Here is a 20,267-nt window from a genome sequence, read left to right as displayed (position 1 = left end):
GCGGGGGCCGGCGGTCTGGGAAACGTCGTCACGCCCGCGACGTCACTTCCGCCGCTCTGGTTTTTCCCTTTCGCGCGCTCTATCGTCTTGCGGCCTCTTCCCCCCCCCCCCCCATTGAATAGTAGTAGCAATAATTAGCGACAACAATAGTAGAAACATGCATGTCGAAGAGACCATAAGGGTCATTTGGTCTAACCCGCTGCAATGCAGGAATCCGAAGTAGGGCTCAAAAACCCTGAGAGTCTTGCGCTACCAACTGAGCTATTAACCAGGCATAGGCAAACTCGGCCCTCCAGATGTTTTGGGACTACAACTCCCATCATCCCTGACCACTGGTCCTGTTAGCTAGGGATGATGGGAGTTGTAGTCCGAAAACATCTGGAGGGCCGAGTTTGCCTATGTCCGCTATTATCTAACAACAACAACAAGCAGTACTGTACATCCAATTTCTACACTGATCTAAAAGGGGGCATATATACTGAATGAAGGGACGTGGGTGGTGCTGTGGGTTAAACCACAGAGCCTAGGACTTGCCGATCAGAAGGTCGGCGGTTCGAATCCCCGCGATGGGGTGAGCTCCCGTTGCTCGGTCCCTGCTCCTGCCAACCTAGCAGTTCAAAAGCACATCAAAGTGCAAGTAGATAAATAGGTACCGCTCCGGCGGGAAGGTAAACAGCGTTTCCGTGTGCTGCTCTGGTTCGCCAGAAGCGGCTTAGTCATGCTGGCCACATGACCCGGAAGCTGCATGCCGGCTCCCTCGGCCAATAAAGTGAGATGAGCACCACAACCCCAGAGTTGGCCACGACTGGACCTAATGGTCAGGGGTCCCTTTACCTTTACCTATACTGAATGAGGTAACTGTTAGGTGGATTTGTAGCTGGTTGACTGACTGAACCCAAAGAATGGTCAGAAATGGTGTGTCATAATCCGGGGAGGGGGGCAGTGACAAGCTCATCCAATTTGAAGATGACACTAGACTGGGAGAGGTAGCTAATGCTGCAGAAGACAGAATCTGGATTCAAAATGAATTTTACAGATTAGAGAGCTGGGCTCAAACTAACAAAATTAATTGCAACAAATGTAAAGTTCTGCACTTTACATTTGGAAGAACCAGACACACAAATATCAATCAATCAATTAATCTTTATTACAGTCCAGAGACCCGACAAAACAAATATAAGATAGGGACACCTGGCTTAATAGTGGCACATGTGAAAAGTATATGGGGTTTTAGCAGACCACAAGTTCAACAGGAGTCAACAGTGTAATGCAGCAGCAAAAAAAGCTAATGCTATTCCAGGCTGCATCAACAGAAGCATAGTGTCCAGGTCAAGCGAAGTAATAGTACCACTCTATTCTGTCTTGGTCTGACCCCACCTGGAATACTGTGTCCAGTTCTGGGCACCACTGTTTAAGAAAGATGTTGACAAGCTGGAACATGTGTGCAGGAGGGCAACCAAGGTGATCAAGGGTCTGGAAACCAAGCTTTATGAGGAACACTTGAAGGAGCTGGGTATGTTTAGCCTGGAAAAGAGGAGGCTGAGAGGCGATATGATAGCCATCTTCAGATATCTCTAGAGCTGTCACATGGAGGCTAGGACTCGAACCAATGGCTTCAAATTACAAGAAAGGAGATTCCAACTTCACATCAGAAAGAACATTCTGAGGGCAAGCGCCGTTTGACAGTGTAATGGAACTGCCTCAGAAGATGGTGGATTCTCGAAAGGGGTCAGGTTCACCGCATGTACTGTGTTAAAGGAAAATATAATGAAAATGATGTACAGATGGTATTTGACTCTTGTAAAATTAGCAAAGATATATCATAACTGCGATAATCTATGTTGGAAATGTAAAGAAAAGGAACATTTTATCATATGTGGTGGACCTGCCCCAAGGTGAAAGACTTCTGGGAAAAGATATATAACGAATTGAAAAAAATGTTGAAATATACATTTATAAAGAAACCAGAGGCCTTTCTTCTTGGAATAACAGGTTTGGAATTGCCCAAGAAAGATGTAAAATTATTTTTGTATGCTCTTATTTTGTTAGCTAAAAAGTGGAAAACCCAAGAATTACCAACGATAGAATGGCAGATGAAAATGATGGATTTCTCGGAGCTAGCCGACCTAACCGGAAGAGTCCGCGACCAGAAGGAGGAGGAGTATCAGAAAGATTGGATCAAATTTAATGATTACTTAGTTAAACATGTTAAGTTAAACTAACTGAAAACAGCTTGCAGATACTTAATTGGCTTAGGATTTTATTCAAGTTAAGTGATGAATTCATAGGTTTAATTTCATAATGTGAAGATCTAAGGATGTTAATGTTTAAGTTAAATATTTTAAGAACTATGATTTGGAAAACTGTTAAAAGGACATGCAATGAAATTCAACCAAGGGGAAGCGAGGAAGTCCCTTAATAATGTTAATAAGTGTAATTTTTAATAAGGTTATGATTTTTGTTTGTTTTATGTTTGTTTGTTTATAATGTTGTGAAAATTAATTAAAAAAAATTTGGGAAGAAGATGGTGGATTCTCTTTCCTTAGAGGTTTTTAAAGCAGGGGTTTGAGGGGCGCCTGTCAAGGATGCTTTGGCTGAGATTCCTGCATTGATGACTCTATAACTGTATGATTCTAACGCATGCAGCTTTCCCTTTAACTTTCTATGATGCTGTGATTCCGTCGCGCGTGCTTTTCCCTTCCCACTCAGAAAACGCGCCTTGCACGTTTGAAAGCACCTGGCAACACACACAAGCCCCACCCAGCCCCACCTGGGGGCAGCTGCGGCCCTTCAGGAGAATAGGCCGCGCTGCCCCGGGGGCCGACGGGAGTTGGAGTCCCCCTGCCGCTGACGGAACTCCAATTGGCCAATGAGGAGCGGCGGGGAGTCCAGCGCTGCGTGCTTCCGCGCGGAGCCCGCTGCCTCCCGGTAGCCCGGATGTTGCCGTTGTTGGGGCAGCCGAAGACGCGTCGGCTTTGAACGGGGAGCCGTTGGGGCGCCGCCATGTCGTCTCCGGGAGGCCCCCTGGAGAAGCCGCAGATCATCGCGCACGCGCAGCAGAGCCTGAACTACACGGCCTTCGAGTGCAAGTGGGTGCCCAGCAGCGCCCGCCTCGTCTGCCTGGGCAGCTTCCCGCGGGGCAGCGGCGTCGTCCAGCTCTACGAGCTGCAAGGCGGCCGCCTCCACCTGCTCCGCGAAGTGAGTGAGGGGCGGCGGGGCGGGCGGGCGGAGCGCGGGCTCCCGCTGCCTTTCGCCGGCTGCTGCTGCGGAGGAATTTGGTCCGCCTGGTGTTTGTTCAGGGGAGGGAAAGGGAACGAAGAAGGCGGGGAGGAGCGCGAGTTATTATTATTATGGGCTGCCATAATAATAATAATAATAATAATAATAATAATAATAATAATAAATTTAACTCTGATCCTGCTCGTCTCCCATGTTGTGAGAACTACGCCCTGAGAACTGCAGGTGAAGGTGTACAAATTTAATAAATTATTATTATTCACAGTAATTGTTCAATTTTTACACCCTCATTTGTAGTTCACAGGGCAGTTGACAACCTACACATACTATGTGTGTATATATATATATATATATATATATATATACACACACACAAACACACACACACATATATATATATATATATATATATATATATGTATGTATGTATGTATATATATATAAACACAAAATATGTAATAAAAATAAGAACAAAAACAAACTGATAATCCCCCTCCCCCGTCCCACAGCCCAATTAAAAGGGTATACAGTGGTACCTCGGGTTACATACGCTTCAGGTTACATACGCTTCAGGTTACATACGCTTCAGGTTGCAGACTCCGTTAACCTGGAAATATTACCTTGGGTTAAGAACTTTGCTTCAGGATGAGAATAGAAATTGGGCTCCGGCAGCGCGGCGGCAGCAGGAGGCCCCATTAGCTAAAGTGGTGCTTCAGGTTAAGAACAGTTTCAGGTTAAGAACGGACCTCCGGAACGAATTAAGTACGTAACCAGAGGTACCACTGTATAGCAGAGGTAGGCAACCTAAGGCCCAGGGACCAGATGCGTGTTCAGCATGTTTTGACATGAGTAGAATGTGTCCTTTTATTTAAAATGCATCTCTGGGTTATTTGTGGGGCATAGGAATGTCTTCATTTTTTTCAAAATATAGTGCGGTCCCCCACAGTGGACCGGCCCCCTGCTGAAAAAGTTTGCTGACCCCTGCTTTATATGGCTAATATATTTGGTCACCATTGTTCACTCCCATGTATCACATTCTGGCCATTGTAAGTAGTAATCTAATTGTATTCAGTGATTGAGCTGCCTTAGGTCAGCTAAGTAAGTTTGTGACCAAGATGATATTTGAATTGGGTTCACAGCTCACATTCTTAGGTAAAGCTGCCTTGAGTCCCTGTTGGGCAAAAAGACAGGATATATATAAATATATTAATACAAAATAATAATAAATAGAGACACATTTAGAGATGGGTGAAGAAGTGTAAATATTAAACAAACATTACACTGCTTCATTTTATCCATGCCAGTCCATACATGATTCTCTTATTATTTGATCCTGTTTTGGGATATGCTTACAGTTCTCTTCAAGGTGATAACTAATTTCAGTTTCAACTTTTAATTACGAAGATTGATAGTGAACTCTAAGCATATCCCAAAACAGGATCAAATAATAAGAGAATCATGTATGGATTGGCATGGATAAAATGAAGCAATGTAATGTTTGTTTTACTCAGCATTTGGCAAACTAACGTTCAGTAATCAAGCACTGTTTAGAAACCAATAATGATGGGGAAAACCATGCTGATCACCATGGTGATAACCATTAGCTTTGCTTGTCTACACAGCCCTTCGCTTCCCACACAGCTTTGGTTGCTGTAGCTATAGCAATGTAGGAGAACACAATGTTGGCCGCCTTATGCATTGAGGAGTAGATTGTGGATAAAGTATTGAGGAGTGAGAGTCTTTTCGTCCGATAGATTGGCTGGCCAGTTATGGAAAATCAATCATGAGGTCTTCTCAATGAACACCTACTACTTTTACTGCTTTCTACCATTCAGAGAATGAAGTTTTATTTTAGCATTGTTCTCAGTTACTAGCAGCCTATTTACAGCACTTGTTTAAACATAGGATTGCATCCAGCAATTTTTTCCTGTTTGTGCAAGGATTTCCACCTGAACAATAGGACTTAATCTCTCTTTCTCCTTCCCTGCACCCCACAGCTATTGCTATCCCCACTCCTCTGAAGCAGGTGGGGCTGGGAGTGGGGCTGCATGGAGAAAGGAGGCGGAGAGGAATCCCATTGCGCAGGCAGAACTCTTTGTGCTGGAAGGATGGCATAAGTGGATGCAGCTCATAATTTTTTTTATAATCTGATTTTAATTACGCAATCCTATCCCCAAAACATTGGTATATAAATAATACTAGTTCTGATATTTGCCAGTTTAAAAAATATGAAAAGGGGAGGGAGAAAATAATAGGCAAGTTGCAATCTGCGTTTATGTTAGCAAACTATCAGCAGTTGCTAGGTTTACTAACTATGGACATCTATGAAATAAATTGGAAAGAAGAATGACAGCTCAATCTATGGATGCCTATCCAAGAATGAGTCCAACTGAATTCAAGTGGAATTTACTCCTAGGCAAATGTGTATGGGATTGCAGCCACAGTGACTTAAAATAGACTTATTAATGACAAATCTCTCCCATATTCACTTAGACAAATGCATTTTCATAACCAAAAATCAGACTAAAATGTGTGACTTGTCTGTTAATATCGATATTTCATGGTGCATATTTGAATTTTGTGGTGGGAAGGTAAATGGCGTTTCCGTGTGCTGCTCTGGTTCGCCAGAAGCGGCTTGTCGTGCTGGCCACATGACCCGGAAGCTGTCTGCGGACAAACGCCGGCTCCCTCAGCCTATAGAGTGAGATGAGCGCACAACCCCAGAGTCGGTCACGACTGGACCTAATGGTCAGGGGTACCTTTACCTTTACCAGCAGTAACTCTTCAAACAAGAGAAACTGACTTTTGACATTTACTTTTTTATCAGCACTTAATACTAACAGAACCAGTCTGTTAGATTGGACAAGATAATAAATGTAAAATTATTAAGCCATCCTCCTAGTATTTTTTTCCTTTCCAGATTGAAAAATCAAAGCCTGTTAAATGTGGAACCTTTGGTGCTTCTTCTCTGCAACAAAGATACCTAGCTACAGGAGATTTTGGTGGAAATTTAAACATATGGTAAGGACATTTTTGCTGGTTAATATTGTTTAAAGCTCCATTTCACAGTTCACCTATTCTTTTGTTCTCAGCTAATTCAAATTTGTCACTTTATTTAAGTCATCTTAGTTTAGGATCACAAAGGTTTTAGGCAGTTGTAACCTAACTGAGTTATATAGAAATTTTAGTTACCTAATTATGCCACTTCTGTCTGCATGGTTTTGTGACTTTCCAAAGCAATTTGTGATATGCAATCATAGGCTACTATTTTAATTTTTAAATATCAGTGCGCATATTTAGGTAGTGTTTTTGGATACTCTTGTTTTATAAATTTCATAGTCTTTTTGAAGTGTTCCCTTCACAAGTGAAAAACCGCCGAAGATAATGGCACTTGGTTGTTGTTGTTGTTGTTGTCTTTTTTTGGGGTGGGGAGCTTTCTGCATTCTTACCTTTTGACCCTTATTAATCATGGTTTCACCAGACAGGGAAATCCATGAATCTGTATACCTTGTTAACAACTTGCTTTTGTTTCCAGCACCAGTTCTCCTAATACATGTATTAACTACAATAAATACGAGTATTTTGCATTTTCTTCATTTGCCCTGATAAGCAGAGGGTGTATGCGGGTTGTTGAATGATAGTAGCATTGACTAGCTAGAAAGAAGCACAGTGTCCAGATGCTAAAAGAAAAAGTAGATCTTAAGGGAAAAAGAAAGACCCTAAAAATAACAGGATTTGCAAATATGGGAAGATTACTATTGAACTCACAACCCAAGTGGCACATTTTGCAACCTTCTGGTTCTTGATGTCCCTTTCTTGAATGATTTAGAAAACTTCAAATGTTCCTAGATGTCAGCAGCTAATACTCAGCAAAAGTTATTTGCTTTTGAATTCCCGCCCCCCTTAGGATTTCACCCAATCTTATGATAAAGCTATAAAAAAGTTAAAGGGACATATTTCAACCTCCATTCTCCCATTTCTTTTTCTTTCTTTCTATCTTTTACGTTTTTACTAGCTCTTACTATTTAAACCGGTTCTCATGTAGTACTAAGTGAAAACATTTAGTATCAGATAGCACAGCAGCAACAGGACTGGGGGGGGGGGAATCCTCTAGGAACCCGCAAATGTGCTTATTTGCACTAAGCTATGATTTGGCTTAGCTCTGCATGTGAACTGGGCCTTTGCAGGCTCAGCATACCAACCAAAAAGTTGAATTGTAGCCTTGAATTTTTGAAGTTTGGATTGTGAAGGTGTTTCTTGAACCTTTGGAATTCCATCAGTTTTTGGTGGGAAAGGAAAGAACACAGTTAAAAAAAATGTTTGCATCAAATTTGTCATTGTAACAAATACCAATGATAAAAATGTTGCTTCTTAAGGCTTGAGCAGGTTCAGATTTTGAGTAATGGGTTGTTACTCCTAAAACCACTTTTGGTTTTTGCATCAGAAATTTCACAAATTTTTGCATGCCATTTTAATTATCACCGCTGTTTGAAACTGAATTGAGAATAGTTTGTTTTAGCCATTGTGGTATAAAATATCCCTAATTCAATTTATTGAGAACCATTAAAGAACACAAACTAATTATGCCATAAGCTTTCATGGATTAAAGCCCAGTTCCTCAGGTGCACCAGCTTATGACATGATAGTTGTATTCATCGGTAAGTTGCCGTAAGACTCTTAGCTTTTTTTTTGCTGCAACAGACTGACATGGCTTCCCCTTTGCAAATCGTAAAAAAATAATTGTTCCTTTCTGGTGTTTAGGAATTTGGAAGTTCCAGAAATCCCTGTGTACTCTGTGAAGGGACATAAAGAAATAATCAATAGTATTGATGGCGTTGGTGGCTTAGGAATTGGAGAAGGAGCGCCAGAAATTGTGACGGGAAGTCGGGATGGTGAGTTAGATCTATTTCAGTGTCACTGGTTAGAAGGAAAAGTGAAGTGGGTTAGGATAAATCCAGCTAATAGCTTCCAATGATTACCATTCTTCTGTCTTCACATGTTAGTGTTATGAACCAATTTAGTCCTGTTATCTAAATTTAAAGGGTGTTTCAATCTACTCAGAAGTAAGTACTGTTCAGCTGAATGGGTCTTACTCCCGATGGAGATTGGCATGCTTTCCTGTGAGTAAGCCTGATTAACACAGTGGAACTTACAAGTTAACGTGCCCAGGATTCTGCCACCTGTCTTTACCATAAGATAGTTTCTGAGACCTAAGCAATTCTAAAACATTGTTTTTTCACACTAGGACAACTATGTAGGGATATTGAGAAGGGGAAAGTGAGAGGATTGAGAAGCATGGGGGATGGTCTAAGGTAAAGGTAAAGGGACCCCTGACCATTAGGTCCAGTCGTGACCGACTCTAGGGTTCCGGCGCTCATCTCGCTTTATTGGCCGAGGGAGCCGGCATACAGCTTCCGGGTCATGTGGCCAGCATGACTAAGCCACTTCTGGCGAACCGGAGCAGCGCACGGAAATGCTGTTTACCTTCCCGCTGGAGCGGTACCTATTTATCTACTTTCACTTTGACGTGCTTTCGAACTGCTAGGTTGGCAGGAGCATGGACCGAGCAATGGGAGCTCACCCCGTCGCGGGGATTGGAACCACGACCTTCTGATCGGCAAGTCCTAGGCTCTGTGGTTTAACCCACAGCGCCACCCACGTCCCCTCGGGCGATGGTCTACTCTTGCTTAAAAAACTACTAGATCAAAATATCTTGCATCTCCCAAGCATCGCATGGTCAAGGGTTGTACATGTGCACTTTCTTGAGGCCACTGGATTCTAAGCTACAGCAGCTGAGAAGGGCATTGTCCCTGCCTTGCTAACTCAAGGTCCCAGTATTTTTCTGGGAACTGGAATTGGCTGAGCGCTCACCTGATGTCTGACATTAAGGGCAGCATCCTGGACTTGTGTCCTCCTGCCTGACAGATCCAGAGCTGCTCAGTGGAGAAAGTTGGGGAGGCCAATGCTTCTGTCATTTACTGTAAAGGGGAGGGGAGAGTGAGATGCAAGTGGAGACTGGTTTGTCACTCTAAACATGAGAGGACATGAATGTGCCTGAATTTGTGGAGGGAGGACAAAGGAATGAACACCTACTTCCTCTCTTCCCCCACCTTTCTAGCAGTTCATTTTCTGATGGGTCTTCACTTGCACTTGTTTTATTTAACGTGGCCTTTTGCTTTCTGTGAGTTCAGTTACAAGCTCCTATGAATCACTTTACAAGCATAGCAGCTTGTAGGATGGGGAACTAGTGAATAGCTGTTAGTTGCAGCAGTTCTAAAGTAACACCGGATGATGATGTTTTGAGCCGTGCCTATGTGCAGCAAAAAGGGTGGACAGTTACATTGCTCTAGCAGGGGCTGGCAGCAATCACAGACCATTAAAATCCTGTCTGATATCAGGTGCTCCAGAGGGTGCAGTACATCAGCTTAAGATAGGTCATTGGCGTTGTAGGTTTTTTTTATTTTAAAAAAAGAACACCAGCTGGAGCAACACTGCATGGCTGTATCTCATTGGGCAAGCAGAAATTCCACGGTATCTACAGAGATGCAAATCAGCATGGGCATTGCTACAACTAAGAGGTCCCCTAAGGATTAATCTGTACTGAGCATTTGTGGCTGTCTCACAGTGTTTGCACATCCTTGGGCACATTAGCTATTCTGTAAACTAGTAACTGATAGTTTTAAATAAGTCCATTTCTTGTGTACATTCCAGGCCCTGTTGAAGTTAGTGCCACAATATCTCTTGTTTTTAATAGATTGCCACCAGATGTCAGAGCAAATCAAGTTTATTTAGGTATAATAGGAGAGTACAAAAGAATGAAAATAAGACGAGTCTTTTTCTGATTTTCCCACCCTTAAATCATGTTGAGCTTTTGTTAAAACTTATTGAATTATAAGCCTATACTATAAAGAAGCTTTTTCTATTATTCTGTTTCAAAGGGATGTCAGATGAGGACCAGGCCTTTTTGCGGGGTGGGATGAGCAGGATATGATAAAAAGCAAAGCAGCAATCTAAAAACAAAAATCTGTCAGATTTTTAAGACTTGGAAGAGGACGCTCTTACAGCTCTAATTAATAAGACTACACCTACTGATTAGTCCAGTCTATCACTGCTTATCCATAGTTGTCCCCCCGCCCCCCCAGCTAGTATATACTTGGTAACAGCAGTCTTGGCCAGCCTTTTTCCATTCTAGGTTCCTCCTCAGCTGCCATATGATATGGTTACAAGGGTACTGCAATCAGATCTACATATGCTGTATGTTCTATTTTGAGTCCCACATAGAACAGGGTTTTCACATAAGTCATTAGAGGGCTGTAGCAAACTGATATCTGCATATATGAGGATACAAAAAGAAGAACATAAAGCAAGACAATTGTAGAAAGATCTGTATAATTTACATATAAAAATGTGTGGTATTAGTAGGCCTGTCTTCTTAATGGAGATTACAGCTTCCAGGAAACGGAAGCTAATATTTTAGCTGAGTTGCATCTTCTTTAATTTATTAGTCTGCTCATTGGATGAAACAGCTCATCCATCAAATTGTGAAAGCATTGAAACAAACTCTTCTAATTTTTTTTAAAAGTACATTAAAAATGAATAGGAGTAAGGGGGACATTAATAGTGTTTTATTAAGCAAGTTGCTGGGGCCGAAGTGATAGAATAAACGCCACCAGGTATTTTATCAGTAAAATAATAATCCATTATCCACTTTTGCAGGGACTGTGAAGGTGTGGGACCCAAGACAAAAAGACACTCCAGTTGCCAATATGGAACCAGCCCAAGGAGAGAGCAAGAGAGACTGCTGGACAGTTGCGTTTGGTAAGGTCTCTCTTGAGCTGGTTGATTTTTGATGGCATACAAACATATATCATGGAAATTGTCTTTGCTCCCATCGCTTTTGTACCATAACATGGAGTTTAAATGACTCTATACGAAATGGAGTCTGTAGAGTGCTTCCTTTGGAAATATAGCTTCCAGCTGCTTCCTTTTCTCTTTGATTTTCTCCAGGTTCTAGCTTTCTGTTGCAGAAGCACCACTTCAATTGCTTCTGTCTCCAAGAATGCAGTTTTGACATTTTAAATAAAATAAGTAATGCAGAAAGACAGTAAAAGGTAAAGGGACCCCTGACCATTAGGTCCAGTCATTACCGACTCTGAGGTTGCGGCACTCATCTCGCTTTATTGGCCAAGGGAGCCGACATACAGCTTCCGGGTCATGTGGCCAGCATGACTAAGAGCAGCGCATGGAAATGCCGTTTACCTTCCCTCCGGAGTGGTACCTATTTATGTACTTGCACTTTGACATGCTTTCGAACTGCTAGGTTGGCAGGAGCAGGGACCGAGCAACGGGAGCTCACCCCATCGTGGGGATTCTAACTGCCGACCCTCTGACCAGCAAGTCCTAGGCTCTGTGGTTTAACCCACAGCGCCACCCACGTCCCTACAGAAAGACAGTAGCTTGCACTAAATCTTTCCAGCTGTTGCCCTCGTCCTTTGTTAAATGCCTTTATCTCTTCTTGAATAGTAATAACCTGTCATTCCAGGACTGGTTTTCTACCAGAAATGCATTATGCCTTTATAACAGAATAGGTGCACAAATGTGACTTGTTATAAAAATTATTGGTCATATGATATTTTAAGCAGTGCCTCTTTTTTTTCTAACTAGGTAATGCTTATAATCAAGAGGAACGTGTTGTATGTGCCGGCTATGACAATGGGGATGTCAAGTTGTTTGACCTTAGGAACATGACACTGCGGTGGGAGACCAACATCAAGAATGGGGTAATGTTTCACAAATGTATGTCTAAATGTCCATCTTTTTTAAAAATTATTTTTTGCAATACAGATACTTCTAGTTTGGAAATTATGCTTAGTGCGATTAAAATTAAGCTGCAGATTTAGTTATTTTTTCTGTGCACTTTTTTGGGGGTATGGCAAAAAAATATTACTCTTTGTATGACAGTAGTCAATACAAGTTGCTAAGTTGGCATTGGTCCTCAATACTTTGTAGTTCAGGCTTTGGAAATGACATTGAAGGATGTCTTTGTTAACAAGGCATGGATCTGTAGAGGAATAAAATCTACACAGTGAGAATGAGAAATATACCGTATTTTTCCGTGTATTAGACGAGGTTTTTTGACTAAAAATTCATGTCAAAAAACTGGGGTTGTCCAATACACGGGTAGTGGCAAGGGGGAGGTGGTAGAGAAGCAACGCGTCTGCCAGTCAGCTGGTTGGTGGGAGCGCAACTTCCCCAGATGCTGCAGCGAGTGCGAAACAATCTAGGGAGTTTTTCCTGCCCACAGCTGCGTGGGGGGAGAAGCTAAACAACTTTGGTCCATCTCCCCTCATTTTCTTAAAACTGAGTCTCAAAAATGGGGGGTGGGTTTCTTATACATGGGGGCATATTATAGACGGAAAAGTACGGTACTTCACTAAATGAAAAGTGTAGTTCTATACAGAGTTCAGGGTACCCAGTCCTGTTGGCTGGGATTTCCTCTTTTCCCCTAAAAATCACGCAGTTGGTCTTGGGCCTGTGTTCTGGAATGGCAAGCCCCTTTGCTACATGTCAAACCACTTCTGAAACTCTTTTTTTATAATTTTATTTTCAATGCAAAATTATAACAAAAATTACAAACATTGAATCCAAGATAATACAGTGGTACTTCGGGTTACATATGCTTCAGGTTACATACACTTCAGGTTACAGACTCCGCTAACCCAGAAATAGTACCTCGGGTTAAGAACTTTGCTTCAGGATGAGAACAGAAATCACGCGGCGGCGGTGCGGCAGCAGCAGGAGGGCCCATTAGCTAAAGTGGTGCTTCAGGTTAAGAACAGTTTCAGGTTAAGAACGGACCTCCAGAACGAATTAAGTTCTTAACCCGAGGTCCCACTGTATAATGCTTTCACTTTTGCATGCAAAGACTGAGGAAAAGAGAGGGGGGGAAGCGGTCTGCTAAGCTGCAAAAATGGCCAGGGCGATAATAAGTTACCAGAGGTACCACTGTACTATACAAACACGAAAGAAAAACAGAGCACAAAAAAGGAAACAAAAGAAAAAGCACACATCTACAAATAAAACCATATCTTCATTCTATTCTAGTCATTACTTACATAAACACATACTGACTTTCTTCCTTTGTTCCTTTTACTCTTTCTAAATTGTGTCTAATGTAGATTACTTCTATCTTTATACTTTTTTTACACCATTTTTCTTTTTCTTCAACCTTGTAAAGCATCATTCATTACATACCGATATGTTTATTCCAGAACAATGTTTTTTCATATACTCTTTAGCACATCCCCATTCTTTTAATAATTTCTGGTCCGATTGTCCCCTTATGAATGCTGTGAGTTTAATTTGCCATTCTTTCATTGATGGAATTTTTCTCCCTTTCCAATTTTTTGCTATAAGCATCCTGGCAGCTACCACTTCTGAAACTCTTGTAGTCTCAAAGCCAGATTACAGTTGATCATGGAGGTCTGCTGTTATAACAGGAATCCCACGAGGCACGCCTAAGCTTTTGGATTGCTACCAAGGTCCCTAATTACACTTCCCTTGGCAAGTGTATTTGCTGCCCCCTGTCAGAAAATCCCCAATTGTGTAGCTAGAGAAACAGCTTGAGGTTCTCTTTACTGTTGCACGGTATTTTGGAGGGGCTCAGAACGCCCCCAGAGTTCAGTGCAACCGCAGTGAAAATCCCTTCCCGGTAGGAAAGGAAGGCACAGAAGCACACCTACAAAACAGCAAGGCCCACTCTTTTCCTTTTGAGCTGAAGACTTGTTATGCTTGCTTCTACGCTTCTGTGGTGCTCCAATCACCTGAGAAGGTAAAGAAGAAAATACCGTATTTTTCGCTCCATAGGGCGCACCTGACCATAGGGCGCACCTAGTTTTTAGAGGAGGAAAATACGGAAAAGAATATTCTGAATCAAATGTTGCACTAAACTATTTAAAGCAGCAAAGCAGGTGGCTCCTGTCCGCTTTGCTGCTTTAAATCGAGCCTCAGAGGAGGGTAGGAAGGGGAACCATGGCTTATCTAAGTCCAGTTAATAATGCTGAGTCTGACTTATGGCCATCGAGATTAGCCTGGCCCTCTCAGTGGAAATCTGGGGTGGACTTTCAGTGGTCAAAGTGTGGTTGTGTCTTCCTGCCCAGCATCTATTTCCTGCCGTCTTTCCCCCCTGCACCCCCGCACCCTGCTTCGAGGGAAGGAAGCGGAGCCATGGATCCTCTGCTCGCAACTGCAGTGGATTCCCTCCACTTTGAAGCAGGAAAGTGGGAGAGGAGCTGCTTACACGAGTGTAAGCTGCTCCCCTCCCACTTTGCTGCTTCAAAGGGAGCCCAGGAGGAGGGAATCCGCTGCAGCCGCAAGCAGTGGAGGATCCATGGTCCCTTTCCTTCCCTCCTCCGTGATTGCTTTGAAGCAGGAAAGTAGGAGAGGAGCTGCTTACACAAGTGTAAGCTGCTCCCCTCCCACTTTGCTGCTTCAAAGGGAGCCCGGGAGGAGGGAATCCGCTGCATTCGCTAGCAGAGGATCCATGGTCCCCTTCCTTCCCTCCTCCGTAGTTGTTTTGAAGCAGGAAAGTGGGAGAGGAGCTGCTTACAGGAGTGTAAGCTGCTCCCCTCCCACTTTCCTGCTTCAAAGCAATCACGGAGGAGGGAATCCGCTGCAGCCGTCAGCAGCGGAGAATCCATGGTCCCCTTCCTTCCCTCCTCCGTAGTTGCTGATGCGACTGATGCGGCCAGTCAGTCCCTTCTCCCTCCTGGGGAAAAGCCTGCAAAAGCGCACAAAGCTTGTGTGCGGCTCTTGGGGGCTTTTCCGGCCTGCCTCCCCCTTGCATTCGCTCCATAGGACGCACACACATTTTCCCTTGCTTTTTAGGAGGGAAAAAGTGCGTCCTATGGTGCGAAAAATACGGTAAGCCCCAGCCTGGTCTCCAGTTGGAATTCAAGGCGTGGGGCAGGCATCATCCTAGCATTGTGCTGGCTTGGGAGGCTGCTTCTTAAACTGCCCTACGATTCAGGAATATTCTCCCCTATTCCAAACTTCAGAGTAAGGGAGGGTAGCAGGTGATTGCCCATAACCCCGGATTGTATTGTTGCAATTGGGGAAGGACCCTTGGAAACAGGTCAGGATCCCACCGACTGTGTAGTTTGGGTTGGCTGCTCAGGGTCTATTCCAGCTGGGCTGTCTTCCCACTCTACCCCACCCCGGTCAACTTTACATTTTATATCATTTATTTTAGTCTTTTAAAATTGTAAGCTGCCTTTGCTGCCTTGGCAGAAAGGCAATATATAAATGAATGAATGAATGAATAATATGCATATGTAACTATACCCCAGAAGCATCACTTTGATTCTAGGCATACTTAAATGTACATAGGAACGGCCTGCATGCCTTTCCATCTTGAGCTCTTTCTCAGTGGGACTTGCTTCTAAATAAACACAGTTAGGATTGCACCGCAATTCTGCTGAAGTCTTAATGCTTGCTTGCTTTATGCTTCTAGGTTTGCAGTCTTGAATTTGACAGGAAGGATATAAATATGAACAAATTGGTAGCGACATCACTTGAAGGAAAGTTTCATGTTTTTGACATGAGGACTCAGCATCCAACTAAAGGTTTTGCTTCAGTTTCAGAGAAGGTATGGTATAAAACACAAGGCTGTTCATTGTTCTGACAGAAAATACGCTACCCTTGCCATGGAGAAGAGGCAAAGCAAAAAGTTTAGGTGGGAACAGATGCTCATAAGAGTACTATGACTGGGGCCCTAAACCTCTGGAAGACTTTCCCCCCTGAACACTCTTATGGGGCAGTAGTTGTGATGGCTTGAGAATACTCTCCGCAAGAAAAGCTTCTGCTCACTCAGAGATACATAGATACAGTCTTTATTTTACATATGTACAAGCAGCGCACATAATTATGGGTCCGAATCTTGAGAGTCAGATTCCCGAAGTGACTTACGTCCCTTTTCCAGCAGAAGAGGCGAGGCATTCTCAATTGATGTCTCTGCCCCCGGCGCTTTAACCCTCTCCTTTCCTGAGCAGATGGATCCGGCACTGTATCGCTGTCAGTGCCAGAGCTTCTTGTGCGGAGTTGAGGCTCTGCTCCAGCATCTGAGAGCCTTCCCTCCTCCTGACTTCCCCTCCTTTCCTGCACTGGCACTTCCTGCCCCCCTTCCTCTGCTTGTCTCTCCTCCTCCTCCCCTGCGTTCTCCGGCAATACCATGACAGTAGTCAACTAACTTTTTGCAGTGGGGATTTTTTTTGTAAACTTCTATGAAAAGGTTCTCCCCCCCCCCCAGTCGTATATAAATGTTGTGAAATAAATTGTGGGATGAGGGCCTTCTGGTGGTTCCCTTGCTGTGAGAAGCCAAGTTACAGGGAACCAGGCAGAGGGCCTTCTCGGTAGTGGCACCTGCCCTGTGGAACGCCCTCCCACCAGATGTCAAATAACTACCAAACTGTTAGAAGACATCTAAAGGCAGCCCTGTTTAGGGAAGCTTTTAATGTTTAATAGGTTATTGTATTTTAGTGTTTTGTTGGAAGCTGCCCAGAGTGGCTGGGGAAACCTAGCCGGATGGGCGGGGTATAAATAATAAATTATTATTATATTATTGTTATCTTTGAGTGAAGAAAAGGCGTAAGTTTGGAGTGCGGTTGGATGGTGCCTTCTATGCCTCCTTCCAGCAGCTCCTCCAGCTAAGCTGGTGCCAAATGTCTGAGCTGCCCCGTCCTGCCCCAAAGGAGGTGCCTCCTCACACTGCCCCACAGGGGCCTGGGGAGCATCCCCTGGCCAGCCCCAGAAGCACCATTTGCCAGGGCTGCTGCAGCTAGCAGTCACACAAGCCTTTGGGAGGCAGAGATGCGAGAGGGCATCAGAGGAGGGAAGGAAGGAAAGAAGGACAGAGGCCAGTGTTGCCCGTGCCACCCCTGACCAACATTCAAGGCACACCAGGGTGCCGTGGCACACAGGTTGAAAATCACTGGATTAGACTAATGTATGTACAATTTTTGTATAACTTTGTTGTTAGGCCCACAAATCAACCATGTGGCAAGTTCGGCATCTTCCACAGAACAGAGATATATTTGTGACTAGTGGAGGAGCCGGAAACCTTCATCTTTGGAAATAGTAAGTATTTTACTGTTCATCCGGGTCGGGGGTGTGTGTGTGCGCAGAGCAGTAGGACCAGGTTTGTCTGAGTAGCCCTAATTCTGTACATTCAGTTACGGTGATGGTAGCTTTTCATGTCGTAGGAGAGCTTTCTGTTAAGACCGAATTATTAGAAGTGGCTTAGCTTTACATCTGCAACCTAACATTTATTTGGCAGTGGATATACGTTGCAGGAAACTGAAATAATTTTGCCATCACTTTGTGTTCAAACGCAGCTGTACATTCCTCTGCCAAATGAAAATATATGAACTTTGTTCCATAGATTCCTTACTAGTGTTCCTAACAGTGACTGTCCTTCTGTAATATGTTCATGCTAACAAGTCCCTGAAATAATACTTAACCAACACAGATTTGTTTCTAGTCTCCCTGTAAGTCTGTACAGGGAACACACTGTCCAATGGCTCAAGCCCTTTGTTTCTTCTCTGCCTAGCTCCTATAAACTGACATAATTTCATTCTCCCTTACTCAAGGGTGGCTAGTTAGAACTAGAGTATTAGGGAGAAAGTTTTGCTGAGCTGCTAGGCTCTTCCAGTCTGTGAATTGGCTTGATGTTTATATGAGCCTTCTTGCTCCAGCAGCAGTGTGCTTTGCTCCAGTACAGATGCCATTTAAAACTAACTTCTGAACAGAACCACAAACTCCTTCTGCTCTTGGGTGGGACAGACAAGAGAAGAGGCTTTAAATGGCTCTTTTAAATGGCTATATTGAGCACATACTGAATATAATAAAATTCAGGAATAGCATACATCTTCTGTTTTTAATGTCTGTCTTTATTGTTGTTTTTTAAAATTACTCCAGCTAGAGGTTTTTTTGTAAGTAGCATACACATCTTGATAAATAAATTTCAGCACACATATTTATGTTTTTTTAACATTTTACCAAGCAGCTTTATAGAACAGAAAGCTTATTGACACAGCCTTGACCAGGCATAGGCAAACTTGGCCCTCCAGATGTTTTTGGGACTACAATTCCCATCATCCCTGACCACTGGTCCTGTTAGCTAGGGATCATGGGAGTTGTAGTCCCAAAACAGCTGGAGGGCCAAATTTGCCTATGCCTGGCCTTGATGTTTAACGTCCTTCTGAGCTTTGGTTTGCCAAAAGCTGCAGTATTCACTTGCCTGGGATTACGCCCCATTGAATTCAGTAGGACTTCTGAACAGACGTGCATAGGAATGTACTGTAACTTAGCATTATTAAAATTCTGGAGTCTTCTGCATTTCCTTTGTGATATCTCCCATCTCCCGCAATGTCAGTAGGATATAGTTTTGGGAGTTGGATTTGAATGTGAAGAAACCAGGTTGAGGAGTCACTTGTGAGATGCATGGAGTGACCTTAGGCAAGTCACGATCTTAGCCTAAACCAACTTACAGGAGTATTGTGAGGGTAACATAAGATACCCATTGTAAGTGACCCTGAACTCTTTGGTGGAAATATTGATATAAAATAAGAGCATGTGGTGTGTGCTTATAACAGGCTTTTCACATACCTTTTTTGATCTGTTTTCCAGTGAGTATCCTGCACAGCGGTCTAAGCAAGATTCAGAGGGAAATGAGATGGGAGTAGCAGGTTCGGTTAGCCTTTTACAGAATGTGACATTGTCAACGCAGCCTATTTCAAGCCTTGACTGGAGCCCTGACAAAATGGGTCTCTGTGTCTGTAGTGCCTTTGATCAGACTCTGAGAGTACTCATCGTCACTAAACTGAACAGGATTTGACAAAGGACTTCTAAGGAGGAAAAAACGAACCTTTTAGAAATGTAATGGAATCTCTGTATGACCTCATGCTACAGAACAAAATGTGAAACATTTTGTCTGGGGTACTTTTCACCATTTTGAAGCGTAGCATACATTTCTACAACCTGTGCCTTCGGTTTTAGCACATTAAGACCTGTTTGTATGTGACACACTTAAGTTCAAAGTTTCTTACGGTTGTGGCCTTTTTTTTGTACGGCAGGAAAAATTTGTTGACATTTATTTAAATCATTTTTAATTATTTTGTGTGTCTGTTGCCCACAAAACTAAACCATATCTTAGAAACCAACTTCCAGAACCAGCAAGTGTTTGTCCTTTAAAGTACTGCATTTGTTATTATGTTCACCAAAATGGCTTTGATTGCACTTATTTTCTGCATTTAAAATTTGAACAGCTGTGTTTTAAGGTAATAAAGGTTAATGTTTGTAGTGATATTTTTCAGTTATTGGCTGCTTATTTAAAATATGATAAATAAACATGAATGGAATAGTATTATAATTTGAGTGTAGTTTGCTATACTCCGGCCAGAAAGATGGGTTTCTGCACACCTATTTTGATATTAAAACCACACCTATTTTGATATTAAAACCAACTTTGCTCAATTTGCAAACATTTTACTTTTAAGATCAAATTTGCTTAAACTAATTTTGTGCTTGTGCTTAGAAAGCAGTTGAATATTAATCAGATTTAATTCCCCACATCAGTTTGGTGTTTTGAACAAGCTTTTATTCTTTTTCAAGATCAATGTAATCCAAATCTATAGACAATAAAAGCATAATAAAATAAGTTGAAAGGTTTAACAGATCAACAGAAAATAATATAAAATGTCAGAAGGGGCTTAAAAGCACAGAAGAAGCACTACATCTGAATCACTGAAGAGATTCCAAGTCAAATTTTATTTTGATTAAGTGAGAAACATCTAAGCTTCCAAAGTATGGATATACAGTGCACTGAGGATCACTTTGAACATGATTTTCCACAAGGTTGGAAAAATCCACACATGCCAGAACTGGATGCTTGCCTTGTGTGAAGCTGTGGACAGTTTTAAAATAAATAAAAATAAGTAAAAAGTATTTTGTCATAGAAGTGATATGTGTGACCA

General features: G+C 42.7%; 1 protein-coding gene across 1 annotated transcript; it reads left to right on the top strand.

Moving 5' to 3' along the window:
- Positions 1-2,693: 2,693 nt before the first annotated feature.
- On the top strand, positions 2,694-19,599 carry DNAAF10 (dynein axonemal assembly factor 10). Its single transcript, XM_083606707.1, has 8 exons — positions 2,694-3,198; positions 6,158-6,258; positions 7,999-8,129; positions 10,954-11,055; positions 11,902-12,017; positions 15,749-15,883; positions 17,273-17,370; positions 18,922-19,599. Exons 1-8 carry the CDS (start codon positions 3,004-3,006, stop codon positions 19,127-19,129), a joined length of 1,086 nt encoding a protein of 361 aa, XP_083462833.1. The 5' UTR covers positions 2,694-3,003; the 3' UTR covers positions 19,130-19,599.
- Positions 19,600-20,267: the final 668 nt, after the last annotated feature.

This window comes from Podarcis filfolensis, assembly GCF_964270895.1.
Source record: "Podarcis filfolensis genome assembly, chromosome: 3".
NCBI lineage: Eukaryota > Metazoa > Chordata > Lepidosauria > Squamata > Lacertidae > Podarcis > Podarcis filfolensis.
This window is presented reverse-complemented; position numbering and strand designations above follow the sequence as displayed.